The 23795-nt window shown below is 41.9% G+C and overlaps 1 protein-coding gene across 6 annotated transcripts in view; it reads right to left on the minus strand.

The window, feature by feature from the left end:
* The window catches only part of LOC132976945 (plasma membrane calcium-transporting ATPase 1-like), a 104624-nt gene that overhangs the window by 28804 nt on the left and 52025 nt on the right, over positions 1-23795 (minus strand). For 4 of the 6 annotated variants that reach the window (XM_061041228.1, XM_061041229.1, XM_061041230.1 and 1 more), the window contains exons 3-14: positions 22534-22731; positions 22093-22350; positions 21470-21595; positions 20509-20634; positions 16401-16436; positions 9335-9517; positions 6732-6946; positions 6310-6552; positions 4123-4364; positions 3797-4034; positions 950-1129; positions 160-247 (exon numbers count right to left, since the gene is read on the minus strand). In XM_061041228.1, the coding sequence (XP_060897211.1) occupies positions 160-247; positions 950-1129; positions 3797-4034; positions 4123-4364; positions 6310-6552; positions 6732-6946; positions 9335-9517; positions 16401-16436; positions 20509-20634; positions 21470-21595; positions 22093-22350; positions 22534-22731 (2133 nt within the window). The remainder of the gene's footprint in view (positions 1-159; positions 248-949; positions 1130-3796; positions 4035-4122; positions 4365-6309; positions 6553-6731; positions 6947-9334; positions 9518-16400; positions 16437-20508; positions 20635-21469; positions 21596-22092; positions 22351-22533; positions 22732-23795) is intronic. The other 2 variants (XM_061041232.1, XM_061041233.1) reach the window with 1 other exon arrangement.

Consider the following 23795-nt stretch of genomic DNA (forward strand, 5'->3'; position numbering starts at 1 on the left):
GACGGACATGAACGCTCTGCCTCAAAAAAAAAAACAGACATAAAAAAATAATAATTACAAACAGCGGAAAGTATAATTCAGAGAAAAACCCTCTACCTCTGAATCCCAGCCTCCCCCTCCTTTAGAGTAAATACAGAACCTGCATTAGGATGAACCCACCTTTGACCAGAGTGTGTTTGTCTGTTGGAGAGGAACGAGCCAGAACGCGAAGTTTGGGCCAAACTTTGTCCAGACGCTCCTGCTCCACCTGAAAACGTCAAGAAGGAAGTTTCATTCAAATAATCTGTTTATTAAAATACATTCACAATGAATAAAGCCTCGCACTGGAAGATAGAAATACAAAGATTTACTCAAAGCCACTGGAAACCTGAACTGAAATATTACACATTTCTACAGCATGTGATGTCATCTACAAAACTCTGAGTGAAAATAAACATGCATCATTTTTGTTTTGATTGACCCATGTCATAATGCAGAGAAAAAGCTCACAAGGTTGGCATGTTGTTGAATATCAGCTAACTGGTTATCTCCTTGTTAGCCTACTGGAACCAGTAATGTTTCATCTACGCTTCTGATTGGCCAAACGCGGCTTTACAGTTAGGGTTATATCGTCGCCTTTCATGTGGACAAAGATGCTTTGGAGAGGCTGAGTGTGGATGTTAAAGTGTTTAATAAAACTTGTAGAACTTGTCGTTAATAACACCCCCCCCCCCCCCTTAAACCAAACTTTCTCCCACACAGCTGCAGTAAAAACCTCTGTGTCTCCATGTGCACCGAGTCAGAGACTTGTGCAGGCTCAGTTATGTGACCTCATCATTCAGTCTAAACTCTGCAGACACTCTCTGTGGCTGGGTTTATAAACAGGTGTGTGTGTGTGTGTGTGTGTGTGTGAGTGTGTGTGTGTGTGTGTGTGTGTGTGTGAGTGTGTGTGTGTGTGTGTGTGTCTCACCTCTCCTTGGTCGTTTCTGATCTGCTGGTTGAACTCTTTACCCTCCAGACACAGGAAGTCCTCCCCGGGCAGCAGGATGCCACACTTGGTGGCGATGGCGCGGGCGGTGTTGATGTTGTCTCCGGTGACCATGCGCACTGTGATGCCGGCACGCTGACACTTGGAAATAGCCTCAGGTACCTGCAAGACATTCAAGTTTTTTAGATCTTAAAAACCTCAAATTGAATAAAGATGTCGGAGAAACTTTTCAGTTTTTTTGTTTTTTTGTTTTTTTGACTTTTCTTTGATGATTTTCAAGACAGGGACACAAAGGCAGATTCAAACAGAGTGAGTCTGAAGGTCACTATTTCTAGAAGCTAGCCATGATAAATCAGAGCTGCAGTCACACCTCGAGACGCCGGGATGTGGGACTAAACGTGTGCCGGGGAATCCCTTTGTCGCTGACACTGCAGAGCTCTGCGAGGAGTCCATGTGGACAACACAGCAGCAGCGGTCAGTGGACAAACAGAAAGCTGTCGGCTCAACAGGAGGCTCAGCTGGTGATTTATGGAGAGCAACGGGAGTTCAGCGTTCCCTTACAAATACATTCACACTGCAGAGCTTTGAGTCACGCAGAGAGGAGTGACCTGCCGTGAGGACGGGATAGAAAAAGGGTCACTGACATCGGAAACATCTCCCAAAGCCCTTTCATTCTGGACGCTTATGTTTTATTATGGATATATGTAAAGACCTCCCTGTTCACCTGTGCAGAGAACAAAGCTGAACATTGGATAGTCACTACACCTAGCATCACATCTACAGCCAAAAGCTTTGTTTCTGACGCTAAATGCATGGCTCATTGGGTTACATAAATGTCCTCGTTGTTGGGTCACCCTCAGACAGAACAGCACCAGCAGCATATGACCCTGAAGCTGCGAAGAGACAGTTCAAAAGTAATCTGAATTGAAACGGGCAGCACCACAGGTACTCCTCTTCCAGTGGAGCTGACCTGCTTGTGACCTGACTAACGTGCTATATAGGTAACCACAAACAAAAACACGCCTTGACATTTCTATACCTAAAGGCAGGGTTGGTAATTTTCCTCTAGATCAACTTTTTAAGATTTTTGTTGAAATTGTCTTTAGGTCCTGACATGTGCTCTGAAAAAGGCTGCCGCGAGATACCAATTTTGAGAACTAATGCAAGCGATGAGCTGAGGTCCACTTCTGGAGCAACGGCGCTCGTGCTTGTAAGCGAGGGGGCGTGGCTTTTGAGGGAGCACAGAGGGGAGGGGGCGGGTGTAGACGGAGCACTGAGGGAATGCTGCTTTCAAAAACATGCTAGTTTTCAAAAATGTCCAACCCTGCATTTTAATCTTCACTTCCTCCAAGTCCCCTTTCTCCCTTTTTATCTTTAGTTGTATTTTCTTTCTTTATTTTCCGATGACTTTCTAACCCACTCTCTCATCCTCCTCAAACGTCTGTTATCACATTTCCACACAATAAAAAGCTGTCAGAGTGATGTTTCTGGTCATGAGCTAAACTTGTGCACATCACACCTCAGTTTGCTTAGAAATCACCTGGGAGCTGCAGAGCGCCTCCTGCTGCTCGCCGGTTATTTCCATCCCGTCTCTGATCTTGGTGCTCTGACATTAAAGCAGCAGGCAGCAGCGAGGCTTCCTGCGCTTCATTACAGGCTTCATTTAACTCATCGCAGCATCACAACTCTGCACACCTGAACGGGACAGAACGCGGCGGATGTCTTTCATGGACTATCGAGTTTTTACTCTCACACCCCTTTTTTTTTTTTTTTTTTTTTACACAAATACACTTTTCATGTCTACGAGCAGCCGTCTGATCAGCTCACACTTCCGCTCCGTGATGTCTCGGTTTCCTTTCAAGAATAAACTGAACTCAAGTGAATCTGTGTCATGTGATGGTTGACTGGGGCAATCGACCTGCACCTGCCTGAGCCGTTCAAATAATAAGAGACATATTGCAAATCTAGAAATGATGCAAATCCAAGAACACGTGGAAAAGTCCAAAATAAGAGCAGAGCCTGAAATGTGCAAAAAAAAGCAAAAACAGCAGAACATACTAGGACTCTCAAATGATTTTAAAAAGCTATAAATCGCTATATATTTAAATAGTTAATTGTGATTAATCCCATCTTTTACTGCATGTTTGAAATCTAATTTTAATGTGCTTTGATTTTGAGTACTTTACTTCCTGTTTGGATAAAAACCTGCTTTTATTTTGAAGGAACTTCTGTCGGATTAGAGGCAATGAGATTAATTTAACCACAGAAAAAGGACCACATTCCTGGTCGAGAAGTTAATGAAAACAGCTCAAAAGGATCGGGAGCAAAAGTGACATGTGTGATGTCATAAGGTGGATATTACTTTGGACTCGTCAGCTGAGCCGTCTGAGAGTTTGTTAAAGTGAAATGAGACATTCAAAGACGCTGCTGGGAGACGCTGTGGTTGTGGTGGGACGACATGCAATTAATGCAATAAAAAAAAAAAAGCACTGATTTCAGACTTTATTCAAATCACAATTAACACTGATAGCCCTCGATAATACATAAAGACAGCTAAACAGCTGAACAAGAAACCAGCAAACCCAACAGATCTGCTCCAGACCTGTAGGGGCGCTAGAGTGAGCGTCTTTATTACTCAGCCAATTTGATCGTATCATATCACAGCTTATCGTAGCATATTGTCAGGACTTCCTTGTGTCAGAGATTTTTAATGCTCATGGGAATGTTCCTCTTGATGGTTTAGTTAGAAATCAATAAATAAAACCCGTCTTTAAGACTCTTAACTGACTCCATCAATCTGAACATAACCATGGGAGATTGTCTGCGTACCTCGGGTCTGACGGGGTCCTCGATGCCGACCACGACGATGCAGGTGAGCTCGTTCAGGATGTCGTTCTCGCTGTCCCAGTCCGGCTCTCCGGCCTCGGCAGGAAAGTCCCTGTACGCCACACAGATCGTCCTGAGCCCGTCGCACGCCATCGGCTCGATCACTTTACGCACCATCTCGTCACGGTCCTTCGGCTTGAAGATTCGGGGCTGACCCTGCGCGTCCAGGATACGAGAACATCTGGAGGGGACAGAGGAGGGGGGGGGGGGCATTAGTTAGGGTCAGAGGGGTCTTCCACATCATCAGATTATTTGACCTCTGTTCTTACTTCCTCAGGACGATCTCCGACGCTCCCTTGCTGTACATCCTGTAGCCTCCGTCAGCGTTCTTCAGCACGGTGCTCATGGACTTACGGGAGGAGTTGAAGGTGTACACCTTGTAGAGTTTCTCTTCAGGGACCTCATCTCTGATTGGCTGGTAGTCTCTCTTCAGCTCCAGAACCAGGCCGAGCAGAGAGCACTCCGTCTTGTTGCCGACGTGGCGAGGAAGGCCGCCTTCTTTCTCCGGAGGCTGAGAGGGGACAAAAAGGTTCAGATTCAGGAGCACAGCTCACTTCTGTCTTTACAGCGGCTCCGTTGTGTGAAATTGATTTGAAAGCGTGTGGAAATGTGACTTGAAAATGAGGAAGTGCGTGCATGATTGAAAGTCTCATGAAGCTTCTAAAAAAAACAAAAAACAGACTAAACCTTCATGAAAATAAAATAAACTCAATCAAAATGCTGCTAATTTATAATATTAACACAACTCCTTGAAGGTGTGGCCAATAACATTTAGATTGCAATCTGTCTTCTTCTACACACAGCGAAGGCCGCTATCTGAAAACAATTCACCTGATTGGCTACTGAATTGTTTCAGCGCATATATAGTTTCGATTTTAATTTATTCTATTAATATTTTTCTATTCTTTAAAAAAAATGTTTTTCCATCTTATTATTTTACAATTATTTACTTTTTTTCTTGATATTTATCATATCTTTCACCGTCTTGTTTCTTGTTTGTCCCTTTTCGTGAAGCACTTTGGGCTGCATGCTCTGAAAGGTGCTGCAAAAATGAACTCAACTTGATTTGAGTTATCATCAGTGAGTCCAGGACGATGTTAAGTCTGACCGGAGCCCTGATGCTCAGGACTCAGGACTCGACTCTGACTTTTGCACTAATTTATTTACTTGTTGAGTAATGTGATATTAATGTTGATATTGTTTGTTGTGTGTATGAACTGACCAGGTGGCTAATGAGTTTCTCTGCTGAGGGTTAATGAAGTTTTCTGATTTTATCTCATGACTCGGACTCCAGCATTTACTGCATTCTGATCTGAAGAGGAGGACTCAAACTTTCAAACGTTTTTGGTATGATTCTAATAAGACCCTAATGATTTATTCAGTTTGGAGTGAAGGTTGACACGTGTTCCTTCTCGTGCCGTCTTGTTCAGCCATAGTTTGTGTGTCGTGAAGATGTGTGGATTACAGTCATATATCACTGTGGATTGGGCTACCGGGGTTGTAAAATTAGAATTTCTCATTACTAACAGGTGGGTTGCAGGTATTTCTGAGTTTATTAGACACCTGCTGTGATCCCACCGCAGCACAAACGATTAGTGCGTCTCCCTAAGAAGGTAGCGGTGTGCATTCATGCACGACGAACACCACAGTAACTTTATTAATAAATGAAATCTCAGGATCGTTCAGAATCTTATATTAACAAATGAAACATGTTTTTCTGAACATCCAAATGGTCCCACACAGTCAGTCGAGGTTCAGTCAGTTAAATGGTTTGGTTCTGTGCTGCTGCTTCTATTAAGACAAAGAGGGGCCGCCATTTCTCAGAAAGAGACAAAAACTCTCTACTTGACCTTCAAAATGTAGATATTTTTGGTGAAGAGTACATTAAGTCCATCTCTCACTTTTATGGGTTCTAGACATAAACGGTAAATATTAATGGATGAAGCCTGAGTGACGTCACCCATCTGTTACTGTAGGGGGCTTTGGAGTCCCATCGATGGTAGTCGCCATGCTGGACATGCTGTCTCAACCTATTTTTCAGTCAAGCTAACGACAGGCTAAGAGCTGGACCTGAGGCGGGTTTTAAGACTCTTGACAAATCGTTACATCACTCCCACTTGTCAGTCAGTTCAGCTACACGCCTTAAGGTGAATAAAACAAAACGGACGGAGTAATCAGAGAATTCCTCCCCTGTACAGTGTGTGCTGAGCGAGACGTGAGCATTTCTAACAGGCGTTTTTGAATGGGTGTGTATGTGACTTCCTGTGCTCCTGCAGCCAGCCTCTAGTGGACACTGAAAGAACTGCAAGATTTTTACCTTCCGCATAGGCTTCATTTTTCAACACCGGCGGTTACCATGGTTTCAGACTGTCTTTCAAGGTGAACGTTTTAGATAAAGGTGTTGTGTTGTGTGTTCATGTTGCAGTTTGATGCGGCTCTGACGACGGCGGTCTCACCAGGATCTTGGTGGTGTAGGCAGAGTTGATGGAGATACTGTTGACCATGATTTCCAGAGTCTCAGGTTTGATGGCGTCAGGTTCAGGAACAGTTTTGTAGTGCGTGTCACCGACGTACGCCTGCACCACCGTCATCCTGTTCATGGTCAGCGTTCCCGTTTTGTCCGAGCAGATGGCCGTGGCGTTTCCCATGGTCTCACAGGCGTCCAGGTGACGCACCAGGTTATTGTCCTTCATCATTTTCTAAAATATGGAACAGAAGGTCAGAGTCTGAGGTTAAAACCAAACGTAATCTTGCTTTAAAGTTAATGAAATATTTTGGTCATCAAATCTTCAGCCAACACGCCATTGTCTTTCACGTGGCGTTCAAACTTCTTTAATCTCAAATTTCCCAAAATGCCCTTTGCTTTAATCTTTCCTACCTTGACAGAGTAAGCCAGAGAGATGGTGACGGCGAGCGGCAGCCCCTCTGGAACGGCGACCACGAGCACCGTGACACCGATGATGAAGAACTTCACGAAGTACTGGATGTAGATGGGGGTGCACTCGGCTACCCAGGAGCGTCCCTGAACCGCGAATGTGTCGATGACGAAGTAGAGGATGAGGATGATGACGGTCACGGCCGACATGATCAGACCTGCAGAGCGAGCAGAGTTTAAGTCGAAGTCCACCTGTTTCAGCCGAGTCACTTTAATACTTTGAGTTTCTATCGCAGGTTTAAATTTGAAACAGTGTGATAAGCTTCTTTTCCCCAAATTTTTTCAAATCTTTGCAAAAGTTTTTAAACATCTCGTGGTGCATTCAGGAACCCTTTACGTCACCTAACTCATGGAAGTTTGAACAAGAAGTATTGACAAGTCAGATTAACTTCAGTGACACGAAGTAAAAATAGTAAAAATTTGACTTTGATCGTTTTAAAATAAGTTTGCAGAGAAGTTTCTTTCTGGACAAAACATCTGAAACATAATTCATTTAATTTAAATATCACTGCTTTGATTCTGTGTGCTTTGTTTTGCTCTTAAGGGCTAAGACACTTTGTGAATAACTTTCAACTTTAGTCCTAACTTTGAGGGGAAATTCTTAGAAAATGTCAAAGATTTTTCTTAGGATTTTGTCACTAGGAGCAACTTTAAGAATTCAGGAGGTTTCCTGCCCTCAAAGTTTTAAGGCCTCTTACATCTTTATTCTATTTTTGTGTTAATTAAAGTCAAATTCCTGGTCTGTGTAAACTGACTTGGCAATAAAACTGATTTTGACTCTTGCAAAGATTTTGAGTTTAGATTAAAAAAAAGTCTGTGTACGTCAGACAGCATCCCGATGAGTTCAGGTGAAACGTGTAAAAACCCACAGCTCTCGTTGCTCTGCTTCATTTCTCCTCTTAAAGTGTTTTGGCCCAGTTTGTATTTCCGCTCAGTTACGAGTTATGAGTTTATTACTGAAGCTGTCCTGAAAGCCCCTCAGTGTATTAAGGTCAATTGTAATGACACAGAAAATACGGCCAGCTCCGGGATGATTCGTGTTCCCGATAAAACATCTATCCAATAACAGTGAGTGCAGTCTGACCTTCAGATTCACCTTCAATCGTCTACAAATCTGTTTACTTCAGCGGGGACGGGCTGACCAGACGACAGAAGAGGCGAGACAGAACTCAGAGTTAACCTCCAACGTCAACGGTTCAGAACATGTACAAGTGAAATATTTCCTCAATAACAATCAGGTCAAATGTGTCACACTGACATTATTACAAGCTGGACTTATATTTTTTTAGTAATATATTTGGCTTTATTAGACAAGACAGCTGAAGAGAGACAGGAGCACAGAGATGACATGCAGCAAAGGCCCGAGGCTGGATCTGAACCCACGGCCGCTGCGATGATGAATATAGCCTCTGAACATGGGGCGTGCATCCTAATGATTTGGCTATCGGGTGCCCTGAAGCTGTACATTTGTAAACCTTTTGCAACATGCCACATGTCATCACGGGGCAAAAGTTCCTCAGTCAACAGAGATTAATGAAGGTGAAAGTGACTTTGCAAAAGGTCCTCAACACTAAAATGTTCACATGCTAATGTTAGCATGTTCAGAGGGGAGACAGCATCCTGCATGTCATTTCCTATTTCTTTTTCACCCTTGTTTTTTTTACAACTGCTCAGCCTGTTCAGGACACAGCAGCAGGTTCAGAGAATAATCAACAGATGAGAGACGTGAACGTGATCTCTGATTATGTCACTGAAGATAAGACTCCGATGATGAGCTTTTTAAACTGTTATAAATGCATTAGTGGAGAGCGCACTGGTGCCTTGCTCAAGAGTTACTCGGCGGTTCTGGGGAAGTGTCCTGACACCTCTCTCCAGCTACCAGACCAACTTCCATATTTTAGTCCTCACCGGGAATTGAACTAGCGACCCTCTGGCCAACCACAAGTCCCTACAGACTGAGCTGCCGCCCCCCCTAAACCCCTCTTAATTTATTTTTTATCTTAGAAGACCCCTTTGTTTACTTACCTCTTTATTCCCTGAAACAAAGTGGCATGCTAGTGAAAGGTCAGTGATTTCAATATAGTGTACATATACCCAGATGTTGTTTCTTACATCACTTTATTATAAAGGGAAATAATGTGGAGTAACAACCTCGTCTGTAGAGCCTAGCTTCTGTACCTGCACTCCGGCCGGTCTCTCCTTAAAGGGGACCGGCGTCTCCTGTAGCTAATATACTCACCATTGACAAGTACCTCATACAACCCCACTTCACATATACTGAACTATCGCTTGAAAAAAAACTTTATTAATCTCATAAGAGCGGTTCAGATAAAAAAAGCTCATATTTTGTTGTGGCAGAAACCTGTAATATACGTTACTACATGATTGATATTGTGTGTTTTCTTTCAGAACCAGATTTAATTTCATTGCATTATGTTTCAAACATGTTCTTTTTAATTCTTTTTTTCAAACATAGATATGAAACTGATGAGACGAATGTGAGGAGTTAGTGTGGTAGTGTGTGTGTGTGTGTGTGTGTTCCTTACCAGCCTTCCCGATCTGCACAGCCAGTTTGGTCAGTTTGCCCTGCAGCACCGACTTCTCCTTCTTTGTCACGTTGACCTTCTTCACTTGCTTCACCTCCTCTTTCTCCTCCTTCTCCTCGGACTCGGCGGCCTCCTCGCTCTTCAGCGGCTGGATCTCCAGGGCGATGCCGTCCTGGGTTTTGGCTGGTTTGGAAGAGGAGGAGGAGGTAGGGGGGTAAGGAAGTGGTCAGGGAGTAAAGGGAGGAGGAAGAGGAGTGGACAGAGTAAAGGATGGGATGGAAAATATTTTTTTAGGAATGAGAGGAAAGAGAGGAAGGTTTTGGTCAGGATCAGGGGGGCAGAGGATGAAGGGAGGCAGGTTTTCAGGTTGACAAAAGGTAAATGAATAAAATCAATAAATAATAACACATAAAAAAAAAACAAATAAAGAAGGAGGGGCAGGGTTCAGGAGCGGTTTGGGGATGAAGGGTAGAGAAGCAGAGAAATTGTTAAAGACTTGGTCTGCAGGGAGAGCAGAAAGCGGCCGGTCATTTTTACTCAGAGATCAGAGAAAAAAAAAGACCTGTGATATTTATCTTTAACATGGTGACCCTTTAGCTGAATGCAGGAAGCAGCGATTTATCATTTTATGATCACACAACATTCATGAAAAGGTCCAGGTAGCTTTCAGAGAGAGTCACAAACGAGCTGGGAGCAGCAGATCAGAACGAAGAGCAGCAGACAGAACAGAGAACAGCAGAAACAACGGAGAGGATTTCACCCCCTCTCACACACACACACACACACTCACACACACACACACACACACACACACACACACACAAAGACACACACAACTCTGTGTTTATTTCACATCAGAGCTCAGAGTTTGGAGCTCTGAAGCCTGACATGGCGTCTGCTCTCGCCGGCTCTGCTCCTCGTTTGCATAAACAAACTGTGTATTTGCATTTCACTTCATCAGCCGGGATCCTGTTTGGACTGTAACACTGAACGTGGAGCTGTTTGATCTGTCGGAGCTTACACTGAATCCAGCTTCCACGGCTGTTTGTCGTATTTCCATACCAAAGAAATGTGAGCAGGTGATGAATGGAACTCATGAACCTCTGAGCAGACAACACCGACTGAAAAGCAGAGGATTTGATCTGATATATACTCATGGTACGTTTTGAACGTTTAACACTGGAAATGTTCTGATTGGGTCGTTAAAGTTTTACACAAATACTCAAACATTGTCCACCTGTTAACTGTTCATAAATCCCTAGTGTGGAGTCACTGCTGGTAACAACGCCAACATCACTTCTGGAACCAACAATACCAACAGATCATGGACATAAAGCAGCGGAAGATTCCTGGATGACAGAAAGAGATTCTAGAGTTTGCCGATAAACTCTGCAAAAGAAGATCTTACCAAGAAGTTAATCATTTAAATCTGACGATGGTTCACTGCAGCAGGACCTGAACCTACTTTTGTCTTTGCTAAGTCGTCTAAGTTATGATCCAGGTTTTACATTTGCGAGTTTCAGCTGAAGAAACTATTACCGGAAGCAACCAGAAGAAAAGTAATCAATAATTTAATTTATAAAATAAGTTCAATCTGGATTCACTTCAGACGTTTTCCGCAGCGAGTTTTGAGCAGAAAGCTGGATCTGTAATGTATTTAAAAAAAATGAGCTGACTGGACCTCATGCAAGAACCATTTCTACAGACAGAATGTTTACCTAAAGGGACTTTAAAAGGATTTATCCTGCTTCCGGATTCACGCGCAGAGAGTTGAGACAGTTGTGGAAGAAGCTTATTGAGCTATGCTGCACACATACAGCGTGTTTTACAGTTTGAACGAGAGGCTGTGAGGCTTAAAGGCTCAGAGTCTGGTGTATACGGTTTAAGGTATTTAGGTGTGCAGGACAGTTTTGTGTTATAGTAACTGAAGATGTTTTTAGTGAGGATGTTTGTATTCTGCCTGTGTTAAGGGTTGTGGCTGAGATACTGTGAGACTTTAAAAATGCTGAACATGGTGTTTTGTCTTTGAACAGTCTTTTGAAAAGCTTGTTGTTTTAAGGTACTATATAGGACGATATGCCTCATGTCAAATTAGCCTGTATGATTTGCATTAAGGTTAAAGTTTAAGGGCGTCTACCCACTGAAGGGGATCTTTCAAATGCAAAAGATTCACTCCCATTGTGTTTTGCAAGCAGCTGACTTGTTCAAAGCATGCTGGTGCCGGAACCACTGATCAAAGATTATTTTGGGCCTTTTTTGCCTTTATTTAATTTGACAGCTCCAGAGAGAGTGGAGATATGGGGAGAGAGAGCGGGAAAAAACACACACTTTAATGAGGAACCTGTAGCCTCCTCACACGGGGCACCAAAAATACCAGCCGGTATGAGGTGCTTCTTATTGTTGTTCTCCACATTTACAGATGTGTGGGGAGAGAGGAGGTACTTGAGACCCCCCCCCCCCTCAATCTATGGGCTCATTGCTCAATCATACAGCATAATTAACACCTCTATTACAAAAGAAAATATCAATGCTCTTACTTTGTAAATCGACTTGACATTTAAAAGCATGACAACTAGTTTTGCGGGAATTAGGCTGTTTTTGTCTATTGATTTCCAGTTATGGGGCTTGAAGCAAAGCAAATTGAAACCCCACTCCTTTTTGTTCCTGTGTGACATTTCTGAACGTTTGACTTGTAAACAAATGCAGTAGAGACAAATTAATATATTACACCACTTTTCTCTATCTAGTTCAAACAAGAGATTTATGACCAGGGATGTTTGTACACGTTTGAACATACAGAAAAGCAAACCTGATGATACTAAATGGTTCCTGCATGATGCTCAATCTCTCTACAAAAAAAAGAAATCTGCTAAGATAACACACATTTCCTTCCAACACAGCAGTCATATTCTGCAGAAAACATCCACAGTGAGCTTCAGGATCTTTAAAGAATTGTGGATGTTACTGCAGATGCAGGAAATGTATATTGAAAGTGTGGAAATTAGATTTTTCTGACATAATTATTCCAAAAACTTCCTCCGCCGTCATCAACTCTGCCTTACTCTGAGTTTCTTCAGGTTCTTAAAAAGCTCCCACACAGAATATTTTGCCAAAAGGGAAGTAATTATTTCATGACTCAGCATGACATTTAGACGATCTGAATGTGGGTGTCAAACCAGGAAGCTGTGGAGCTTTATGCACATGGTCCACTCTGAAGACAAGCCACAACATAGAACTAACTGACACAGCTTCACATGAACAGGACTGAGACCCACTGACCAATCACAGAACTGTAAACAGGCGCAGCACTGAACCATGGGAGAGCGCACGGCGGGCAGAGGGAGGGGGGTGTCTGACAATCAAAAGAAGCAAGTCAACAAACAGAAGACGAAATCAAAGGATCACCCCAAAGAACTGAAAGAAACGACAGCGATGCAGAACCACGACAGAGAGGAACAGAGGAGGCTGCAGAGCTGTGGAGGCTGCAGGAGACTTCAGCAAGACAGAAAAATAACAGAAGAGGGAGAGAGTCAAACAGTGATTACAAGACAACATGAAGTCCTGAGCAACACCCTGCAAGGAGGCAACAGTGAGAGAAATGAGGAGTCAAAGGCGAAAAAAAAAGAAAAGAAACTGAAGATACACAAACGGAACAGACGACAGCTCACAGCCCAATAATACTGTGAGGGTGCAACTCCCACACACACCGACAGCCTCGCTTCAGCCAAAAAAACAGCGCTGCACTGTTTGCTTTCTCATATTTATCATCAGTTTAACTAAATGTTAAAACATGTGGTGGGAAAACTGACGGAATAGAATTTAGAAAATTCACTATTTCTTACTTTGCTGATTTACGCTAAATGCCTGACAGCAGTTCAAGGACAAAACCTTCCTTTCATAAAAGGCCTTTATTACGACTCATCTGCACTTTAGTGCAAGTTTAAGTCAAGGCGGATGCTTCCCAATACTTTTATCCAAGAATCTTCCATGCAGTAAGGCATCTACTTATTCGCTTAATAACGACTTTTAAATCAATGTAAAACAAAAACAATTACTTTAGCCCTTTTTATTTTTGCAACCAAAAGTCAAGACTTCCAACATTTGGGTCCTCAATATGTACACTTCTGAAAGGTGTCTAGAGCTTTACTTCTTCCATTTCATGCTGTATTATTATTTTTTTCTTGCGATGGTGGGGGGTCTTTTGTGGCTTTATTGTAGAGATAGGACAGCGGATAGAGTTGGAAATCAGGGAGAGAGAGAGAGAGTGGGGATCGACATGCAGGAAAGGAGCCACAGGCCGGACCCGAACCTGGGCCGCCAGCCTGGAGGACCACAGCCTCCGCACATGCAGCGTGTGCACCAACAACTACACCACCGGCACCCCATTTCATGATGTATTAAATGGGGTATGGGGGTAATGCGTGGGCTGAGAGTGTGGTTTGCACCATCCTGTTACAATTGAGCCAAGGGAAAATCAAAAATTGCAAGAAGCATTCACCTTTTTGCAAAAAAGCTAAAATAGCAGATGTGCCAATTTTGCAACAGAAAGCCCAGGTTTTCATCTGTTGCATTGTTACATTACATGAATGTCAATGATGTTATTACTTATGTTACATATGGTGAGAGATAATCCTTATGATCTAAATCAAAAACTACAATAGCTTAAGCACTTCTTATTTTCTTACACCTAGACTTTGAATGTTTTAGTCAAAAGTAATTTCTTTCTATTTCTTCTATTTTGTGACGACTTAAAAGGGAGTTGGGGTAATGCGTGGGCTGAGAGTGAGGTTTCCATTGCTTGTGGAAATGAGCTAAAATAAAAATTATAATCGCAGGAAGCATTTGCTGGTTTTCTACAGAAAGCCAAGGTTTCCATCTTTTGAGTCATTGCCTTTCGTATGCAGATGATGTTATAGCTTATGTTACATATCGTGACACACTTTCATTATTTTAGTGTTAACTAACGATGTCCCAGGAGATTGTGGTGAACTGATAACTGTGAAAACAATAATCCCAATGGGGGACTTTTTCTGTTGCCGAGGACTGTAGCTTCATGAAATACTTGATTTGGATCCATAATCTCTATTGGCTGATAGCAAAAGCCAAAGTATTAGTTTCCAAATTGGAACTGAGCAAGTTGGACTGCTGCATCTGTGTAGATAAGAACAGTAAAACTTAAGTGAATGTTCAAGGGCTTAAAGCGACCAATAAGCAGGATATAACTCTTACGTTTAGGATAAGACCTCTAAAAGCTGCAAAGACTTCCTGGCGACTGTCAGTGTTTCAGCAGCTTTTGTTCTCTTTCTGTTATTGTTGGAGGTCATCCGTGACTTCTGCTCTGTGAATTATTTCTGCGTGCTAAAGTGTGATGAGCGTCCAAGAGCAAGGAGTGTTGGTGTGTGTGTTTCTGTGTACATCAAGAAGCATTCTGTCTGCAGCAGATGCTCCAACCATGGGCGGTCGGGAGGAGGGGAGCCATGTGTGTTGGTGTGTGTGACAGCATTTGTGTGTGCGTGCTGAGACAGCTTGCAGAGGAAGTTGGACATGTGTCGGATCACACGGGACACTGAAGACGGTTGGCTGGTAGAGTTTGGAGGTTGGAGCAATGATGTCATCAACAGAAACATACAGTCGTCAAATCGATTAAAAATTAAATATTTAAAGGCACTGAGGGAACGTTTGATTTCTCCACAGGGACACCTGTGAAGGACACCTTAAAGGTCAGACGTGTGTGTCTGGGTGACCCTCACAGGGGGAGATATATTTGTGTCTCAGAGCGTAACGGGACATTTGGAGGGCAATCAGAGTTTTTCTAAGATCATAAACTTAAATTTATAGAGAAACTTTTATCACTTAAAGAACAATTTAATTAGAAACACTAAACAAAGTGTTGTTAAGTGGTCATAAATACCAATATTTTTTGTGCATCTAATACCTACCAATACTAGAAGAAATCCTCTCAAATCTAAAGGCATTTTAGTCAGATTCTATGAGATTATTTCCCATCATGCTCCAGGTGGAAAAAGGCAAGAAGACAGTGGAGCAGAAATAGAGGCAGCTGCTATTGTGTGTGCAGCATTTAGCATTTTCAGCACTGCTTGAGGCCTAACATTAGCGGGTTTAGCATTATTATTAGCGGGTCATTAGCAAGGAGCTACTTCCAAATCATAATCATGATATGTGTTGAATTTAACTAATACATAAAGATGAAGAAAAGATCTCAAGAAGTATTGAGATCAAACCATCCCACCTTTGAACCAATTTGCAATACTCTGACAATGAAAGAGCTTTTTGGAACGATGGCCAATTTTTAAGGCTTTCTGTGTAGCCAACAGTTTTTCAGATAACGTAGATTTCATGGAGATAACTTACAGCGATTTAAAGAAAGATAAATCATCGTCGGACTGCATAATAGTGTGCACCTATTTTGCTCTTCACAAGGAGCTTGAGCAACATGTGAGTGCTTTCTTAACTTTAAACTAGTCGATGAGTCTGAATTTAAATTTCTGTTTAATCGACAGGGAAACTAGTCGATAGGAACATCCCTACTTGAACAGTCTTGAGTGTCAGGTTAGCATTAGTTGGAGAGCAAAAGACCAAAATTGAGGTGTCGCAATCGTGTACCAATGTGAATATAAGATATAAACAAACATTTATGGACCCATTTATAAATATTTTTCTCATCTCACACAAAGTTCTTCTCTAAGTGATAAACTCTACAAATCATCATTTATGTTGTTTCAAAAACTCTTATCCCATTCTGAAAATGCCCCCACATGCTCTCAGAAGTTAAGTGAACAAATATAATCCCAAAGTCACCCATGGCCGTTACCACAGTAACTGTGGATGCTCTGATTGGCTGACAAGGACTTGCCGGTTGAGAGTTGCACCCTTTCACAGGTAAAGCAAGGCGAGAGAACGTCCCCCTTTGAACAGCAGAGAAGGAGCGAGAGAGAGATGGACTGGACACCCCCCTACTGCCGCTGGGTGGAGGGTGAGGAGGGGGTGAGTAACAGGGAGGATGGAGGGACAGAGAGAGGGACAGATGGATGAATGGAGGGGTTACCTTTGTTGCGATTTTCGGGGGGTCCTTGTTTTTTACCTGTTCGGACAGAGAGAGAGGGCGGAATGCTGATAAGATGGCTCAAAGGAAAAATAAGATCAAAACAAACTGAGGGAGAACACAAAGTTCAAACTGATAGAAACCCACAGGTGTGTGTGTGTCGTGTGTGCGTTGTGGGCAGGAATGGACCAATCAGAGGAGAGAGACACAAGACTTCTGGCTGCGGAGAACCAACAGTTACACGCTTCTGCAGCAGACCTTTTTTTCAAAAATATCTTAGTAAACATATTTTTTTTAAATGTAGAGTTCAATCCAAACCAACAAAAATATATCAAACAATTATTGGCTTGCTTCAAAGTGATGCTCTGTGTAAATCAAATACATACTATCCTATTGGTTGGATGGTATATGGGCTTGGGTTATTACCTTCCCCAAGGAGATCAAGTTTGGGCACGTTTTTGTTTGTCAGATTAGGTTAGCAGGAATTACAGAAAAATGAAAGGCCTGATTTAAATGATATTTGGTGGAAGGTTGTGTTTAGGGTCAAGGAAGAAATAAGTGAAAATTTAGGCCTACTCAAGGCTAACTTTAGGCCATAAACAACAACAGTTTATGGACTAACAAAAAGTAAGAGGTCCAATGGACTGATAAAAAGTACAAAATGATTTATTTTTGGCTGAAGTGAATGGATAAAACAGTTCTAGACTTGGAAGTTTTGGTTTGTTTGTTTCCCACTTTGATTAAGATTGAAACAGTTCAATCCTAGCCAGCAGTCATTGATGAAAGTGGAAACAGTCAGTGTGAAGGGTTTGAAGTCTTTGGTACAAACTGTTTTAAATCTGGTGGGGGATAAATGTTGCATGTTGCCCCTGAGGTTTTAAGAGCAGTGCAGGTAAACACATAACCACTCCACTGGATCGATGTGTAACCACATTCAGCACAGGCATGTGGACGTTAACAAGCAAGGATGACTGAAAGCTGGTGGGGCTAGTGCTGCTAACGTTAGCCACACTCTGCAAACCAATTCAACACTAATAACCTGCATATTTAAGCAGTATAAAAAATAGCTCCTTCATCCATGTCTTGGTAACTCAAGGCTTGATCGACTTTGTTAAAGGTCTTGAAGACGTTTCACCTGAAAGGCTTCGTTTCTTCAGTTGTAAAATGACTGGTGGAAGGAGCTAGAAGTCTAAGCCTCCACGAATCATTCGTGTACTAATGATCAACGGGAGTCGTTAGCTGACCCAAGGCTTATATTTCTATCTCCTTCCACCAGTCAATAAAAATTAAAAAAATATTTCACGGGAGTGGTCATAAATGTCTCCAATACCTCAAATGTTTCAAATTGAATGGGCCACATGCAATATGGGTTTCGTTTGGTTCAATAAATTGTGCCAAAGTTTAACTGTTTTCTGGGTATTTTCTCATCTATTCGACTGGTTTGAATTCATATTTACGTTTAATTGACAGGAAAACAAGCCATTTGGAGCATCCCTAATCTACAAGGGACTGGTATATGTCAAAGAAGTTGCTGATTGTTTAACTTGTTAATTCTTCTTTAAGCTTTAACACAACTGCAAAAAAAAACCTTCACGTTCAAACCTTAAATCTGATGATTATGGTTGTGTTATTTGAATGTCGAGTATGGATGCATATGTACTTTACATGTTGACCTTAAAGTCTGTTATTGGGCCGTTTAGCTGATTAAATACAGTAAGGTGACAGCGTGTAACAGGTGCATTTCTCTTCTTTATGTTGCCCTAATATGGAAGTATTTGCTTTTATTGTGATAAAAGGTTTCTGCAAGCTCAAAGAAGGCACCCCCCACCCTACACACACACACACACACACGCACGCACACGCGCACGCACACGCACACACGCACACGCACACGCACACGCACACACGCACACGCACACGCACAAGCACACACACGCAAATAGCTCTTTGTTATTCAGCTTGTGGTTTGTGATTGATGAGATTTATGTGTTTGTGTGTCTCAGTGTTTGCACTCACTGACTCTTATGCTTGTAAGATAACAAATGGGTGTGACTTTACATGAATGCATGAATGTGTGTGTATATTAGTGTGTGTACAGTGGGTTGACGTATCCATGCATGACAGTAAAGGCTGCTTTGTGTCTGTTGTTACTGGAAAACAAGAGACACAAAACTGTGTTTCTCTGATGGTCCTGTTTTCCATATTTGCGAGGACCCATTAATGTCAAATGAATGGTAGGTGGGGACATTTTCTTTGGTTGGGAGTGAGGGAATCAGTTTTATCAATGGGTACAGATGCATGTTAGAGATGCTGTCTAATAGAAATCATTCAACTGTTTCTGCAGTCTTGTCTTGATGGTTTGAGTTTTGAAATCAGTGACTGGAGGCCGGATGTAAACCTGAGCGTCTCTCTCCGCTGAGCTGGTTCATTCAGCCAGTTCACAATGAATGCCTGACAAACTCAAAACTTTAGCCAGTAAAACAAATGATGAGACAAAAACAAACTAAAGAAAGAAGACATGGGTAAAAGGGGGTTAGCATGATCACAAGCAAATCAAAAGCAATAGAGACCGACTGCAGAAGCCTGTTGGTTTACATCAAATTGCTCTGTGATAGTACGAGGATCATCTGGACTTTGGCTTTTGAAGGGTTCAGCTCCAAAAAATGCAAACAAAGCATGGTACATTTGGCATTTTTAACGAACATCACATTAATGGCAAATTAATGCTTCAGTTAAGTGGTCATGAAGAACCACAAGTTAATGAATCAATGAGACCATGATGTAATGTTTCTACAAACTAATTATGTGTAATGCATCTAATTATTTTGTTCTTTTTAAGATCTATTTCAAAGTTTGGTGGCTGATTTAATCACCTCTTGCAGGGTTATGCTACAGGGATTTCCAATCAGCTTCATTCAGCAGAGCCTACATGTATCAAGCTGCATTGCCACAAGCAGCCAAAACATTGCTATGCTGCAGTTTTTGGGAATATCTAGTTAAGAAAATGACTGGCTGAAAATCCAAGTCAGCCAAATGCATCCCCTGAAGTCACATTTTTGGGATGCCATTTTTCCTTTGAGTACTGAAATTTGCCTCACAAGCAATGGTGACTCAGCTAAAAAAGCTTGTATTTCTTTAGGGCCACCATATACATCAAATGAATGTGCTGGCTGCGAAGAACAACAAATTTGTCAGCGGTATTCTACTTTACTTGATAATTATTTGTCTCAGTATCCTAATGATACCTAGTATCTAAATATCTCTTAATATTTCTGTCTCTCTGTAACATGCTTTAAAATGTGTGTTTATTGGTGACATATATTTATCAAAACAGTCCAAGATATGACTTAGAAATATAAAGGTTTTCATTGCAGATAAAGGCTAAGTATCCACTGTGTTGCAGTAGAGTTAAGCAAGAATATTTGATTAGGTCTATTTATTGAAGACAGAGCCTTCATTATATATTTAGACATTTAGCAAACACTCATGCTATCTTAGCACTCTCTCGTTGTACAGTATATCTCTTAACCTAACCCCATGTTCACTGCTTGAAGATGTAGAAAAATCTGAGGGACCTGTGTCTTGTTTTGGTTGCTAAATCATGATAGGGGGTGGATAAACTACTTAATCTTCTGCTGTTGTAACGATTCCTTTTTAATTAGATACCAAAGTCTCATGTCGGTTGAGTTATGTTTAGCAGATTTGATCATTACTGGTGAGCTCAGCCATGGTCTCATTTATTCACTGATGATGCTTTTTGTGATCAGATTGAAGCTCTCTTTAAGCAAACATATTATATTTAGACCCTTCAAACAGCTCTGCTGTAATCAACTCAGACTGGATGAACTCTACCTGCTGACAGAGTCGGCTAGTACAACAGAGGAAACTTCAAATCAACACCAGCTGATAAAAACGTGCAAATATTTCCATTCTGCACTGTTTAGACAGTAGAGTAGAAATATTCAGTAGCCGACACCAGGGTAGCCATCTTTCTAGCCAAACTTTCCTCCCAAAACACTTCACACACTTATTGCCCTCATATGACCTTGAGTACTTCAACATGATCTGTGTTTTCTGTGATGTTTGTGACATTCTTTGTCTCGTGTCTTACTTTTCTTGACCTTCTTCTCCTCATCGTGCTCGCTGGCGCCCAGTAGAGTAAAGATGATGCCGGTCTGAGAGTTGAGGCCGACGGCTGACACCAACATCCTGCCCGATCCCTCCATGACATGGGTCCCTGAGGAGAGATTCAACAGACTTTGAGTCACAAGTGGTAAACCTATCACTTTTCAGTAAACTTTGATTGTAACAGCTAGAGAGCAACGAAAACTTCAATGTAAGGATTGGATCCTTTTCTTATTGGCTCCTCATTGAAATTGAGTTGGCATGCTTTAGCTCCAGTCATTACATAATAAAAGATCCTGATTCAGTTCCAATATTGTCATCTTCTGGAGTACCCCATGGATCAATCTTGGGGCCACTATATTTTAGTTGTTTTTGAAGGTTAATTTTGGGGTTTTTTATGCTTCCATATAGAGACAGGTCAGTGGAAAGAGTCAGAAGACGGGGAGACAGAGAGTGGGGAACGATATGTGGGAAAGGAGCCACAGGTCGGCTCGAACCTCGGCTGAAAATGAAATGTGATATTTGATCTTTATTTGACTGAGAATGTAAACGGGTGTGGTCATAATGTTATGGCTGATCAGTGTATACTTAAAGTAATGTTATCCGAGCTTTGTTGTTCATATGCATTCGTTCCTGACTGTTTATAAGTGCCAGTTGTTATCCTGTAAACACCTCATAGATCATTCTGAATGGCACTAGTCTTTATAAATTGATTTTTTTAAACACCTGTTGATTTATTTGTCTAATCATCTATCCTGACAGCTTGTCTGTTGTGTGATAGATTTATTTAAGATCTGAAACCACGTTCTGGCACAGACGCTTTTCCTTCTAGACAAGAATCAAACAGTAATAGAAAATAAGGGTTTAAGGGGATGTTATTATCTGCAGTACTCGAAAGAAGAAACCTCAGCCATTGTCATATGTTGTGATTCTCAGCATTCACTCACCGGACAGAAGCATGGGGTCTTTCTCCATAGACTTGCGGACATGGTCGGATTCACCAGTCAGAGAGCTTTCGTCAATCTTCAGGTCGTTGCCTTGGATCAGGATCCCGTCAGCAGGCAGCAAGTCTCCTGCAGACATAAGAGTCAGAAGATGCACTTTATTCCTTTATTAATGCTTATTCCTTTATTCCAAACAGCTTTGGTGTAAACAAATGTGTCTGCAAATATGAGAGATCATTTTAAAAACTTTTTAAGTCCCTAGGTACACATTGTATGACTTCTGCTATTACTGCTGAAAATAAAGTGCAACTTCACTTAACCTTCCCACTCTGAAGATGTTATTGTTAAAAAACATGAGACCTGAAAGGTCCAAGAGACTCATTGTTTTGTTGTGTATGACCTCAGATCTCAGATGTAACTATAACCATTTAGCTTGTATATGTTTGGTTCCATCTTTTTTAAATAAGTAATTATGATATATCATTTTGTGTGTTTGTCAATATTTCCCATTCATCACAAACTATATGGCCAAATGGACAGTTCTGTCCAAATACTACGAGCAGAATGCTCGTTAAACAAGAGCCAAACTGTCCTGTTTAAGTCGGGTTTTATGCTTCGTCTCGTACCGTATTTGATCTGAGCGATGTCTCCCACCACGAGCTCGGCCACAGGGATTTGGATGACCTGGCCTTTGCGGATGACGGTGAACTTTTGTTCTTGCTCGATGCGACTTTGAAGACCGCGGAACTGCTTCTCCTTGGACCAATCGTTGAAGGCCGTCACCAGAACCACGATGATCACAGAGAACAAGATGGCGGCGCCTTCTATCCAGCCAGCCTGGGACTCGCCCTCGTCCTCGACGCCTCCTGCAACTTGTCCGCATGCTATGAGAAGAGAAGGACATGATGAGTTCAGTTCAGTTTTTATAGCCGTTGTGTTGCATATTAAATCTGACAGTAATCATTTCATCTGTGGAATTCTTAATTTTCATCAATGGTATCTACAGTCCTGTCTTTGCAGTATTTTTGCTGGTATAAAACCTGAGTTCAGACTCTGACTGTACTGACCTTCACTATCGCCCCCTGGTGGATGGTAGAAGGACAAGCCCAGCGAGATGATTGCAGCGATTTCCAGGATGATAAGCGTGACGTCCTGCAGAGCCTCCCACACCAGCTGCAGGAATGTCTTGGCCTTCTTTGGGGGGATGAAGTTCTTGCCGAACGCCGCATGACGTTTTTCCAAATCGACGGGGTTTCCAGACAAACCTGCAGACACAAGAACAAGACTTTAATGTACAAAACTATACAGAACAAGTCGCTTTTGTTTTTGTTTTTTACCAAAGAAGAAACTGTGTAAATTGATAAACCTTCGGGTGAGTAAGCCAAACCAAAGATGGTTAAAAGACCTTGCAAAAAACTTGATTTCTTTAAAAGAAAATATATAAAAAAGACAATGGTTGTATTCATTAACCACTGGAAGTGTTGAAACTTAAAAGGTTTTGATGAAATACATTTCCTATGCAGCCATTCTTCTTTACAGTCCCTGTCCTTCTTATGAACTCAGGAATCATTTCTGCCCCCGAGACAAACTAAATTCTTTCATCTCAAGTCCGCAGAAATGATAACATCATAATATCATCACCGTGTAGCTGCAGCCGCTGTTAAATAAAAGACATGATGTAACTTTGTTCCCTATTTATTCCCAGTTCTAATAGATGTTCGTGCTTTGTGAAGAGTGACAGTCTCAAAGTCGTGACCTTTCTCACCACCGGTTCCCCAGCGTAACCCAAAATAAATTAAATCTTTCCCATCACACTTTGTGTAGTACTCAAAATCAGTCTTGGTCCCAAAGACTGGTCTCGAGACGACTATTTGAAGGTCTCTGTCTGTTCTCGGAATCAAACCATATATACTCTGTCTTGTCTCGGTCTCAGACTGGGTGGACTCCAGATTTTAAATGAAGACCAGTGAAGACCACCACTGAAAGGCTATTTTTCCTAGTTTTAACTGTGATTAGAAGGAAAACGCCTCTTTCATAAAGAATGAATCATTTCATTTATAATTTGAATTGTATACCCCTTATCCAGCCGCAACCTTCCTGGTGTTACGGCCTAAGTGAGGGACACGCCCGCTGCACACAAGATGAGGGTATTTTCTGTCATATTTATGGTCTTGGTCTTGACTCAGTCTCCCCTGCATTGGTCTTGGTCTTGGCTGAGTCTCAATCCCTAAATGTCTTGGTCTTGTCTCGGTCTCAGAGCGCTCTGGTCTCGGGTATGTCTTGGTCTTGGTTAGCGTGGTCTTGACTACAACACTAGTTCACACATTAC

Source organism: Labrus mixtus, chromosome 7 (genome assembly GCF_963584025.1).
Source record: "Labrus mixtus chromosome 7, fLabMix1.1, whole genome shotgun sequence".
Classification (NCBI taxonomy): domain Eukaryota; kingdom Metazoa; phylum Chordata; class Actinopteri; order Labriformes; family Labridae; genus Labrus; species Labrus mixtus.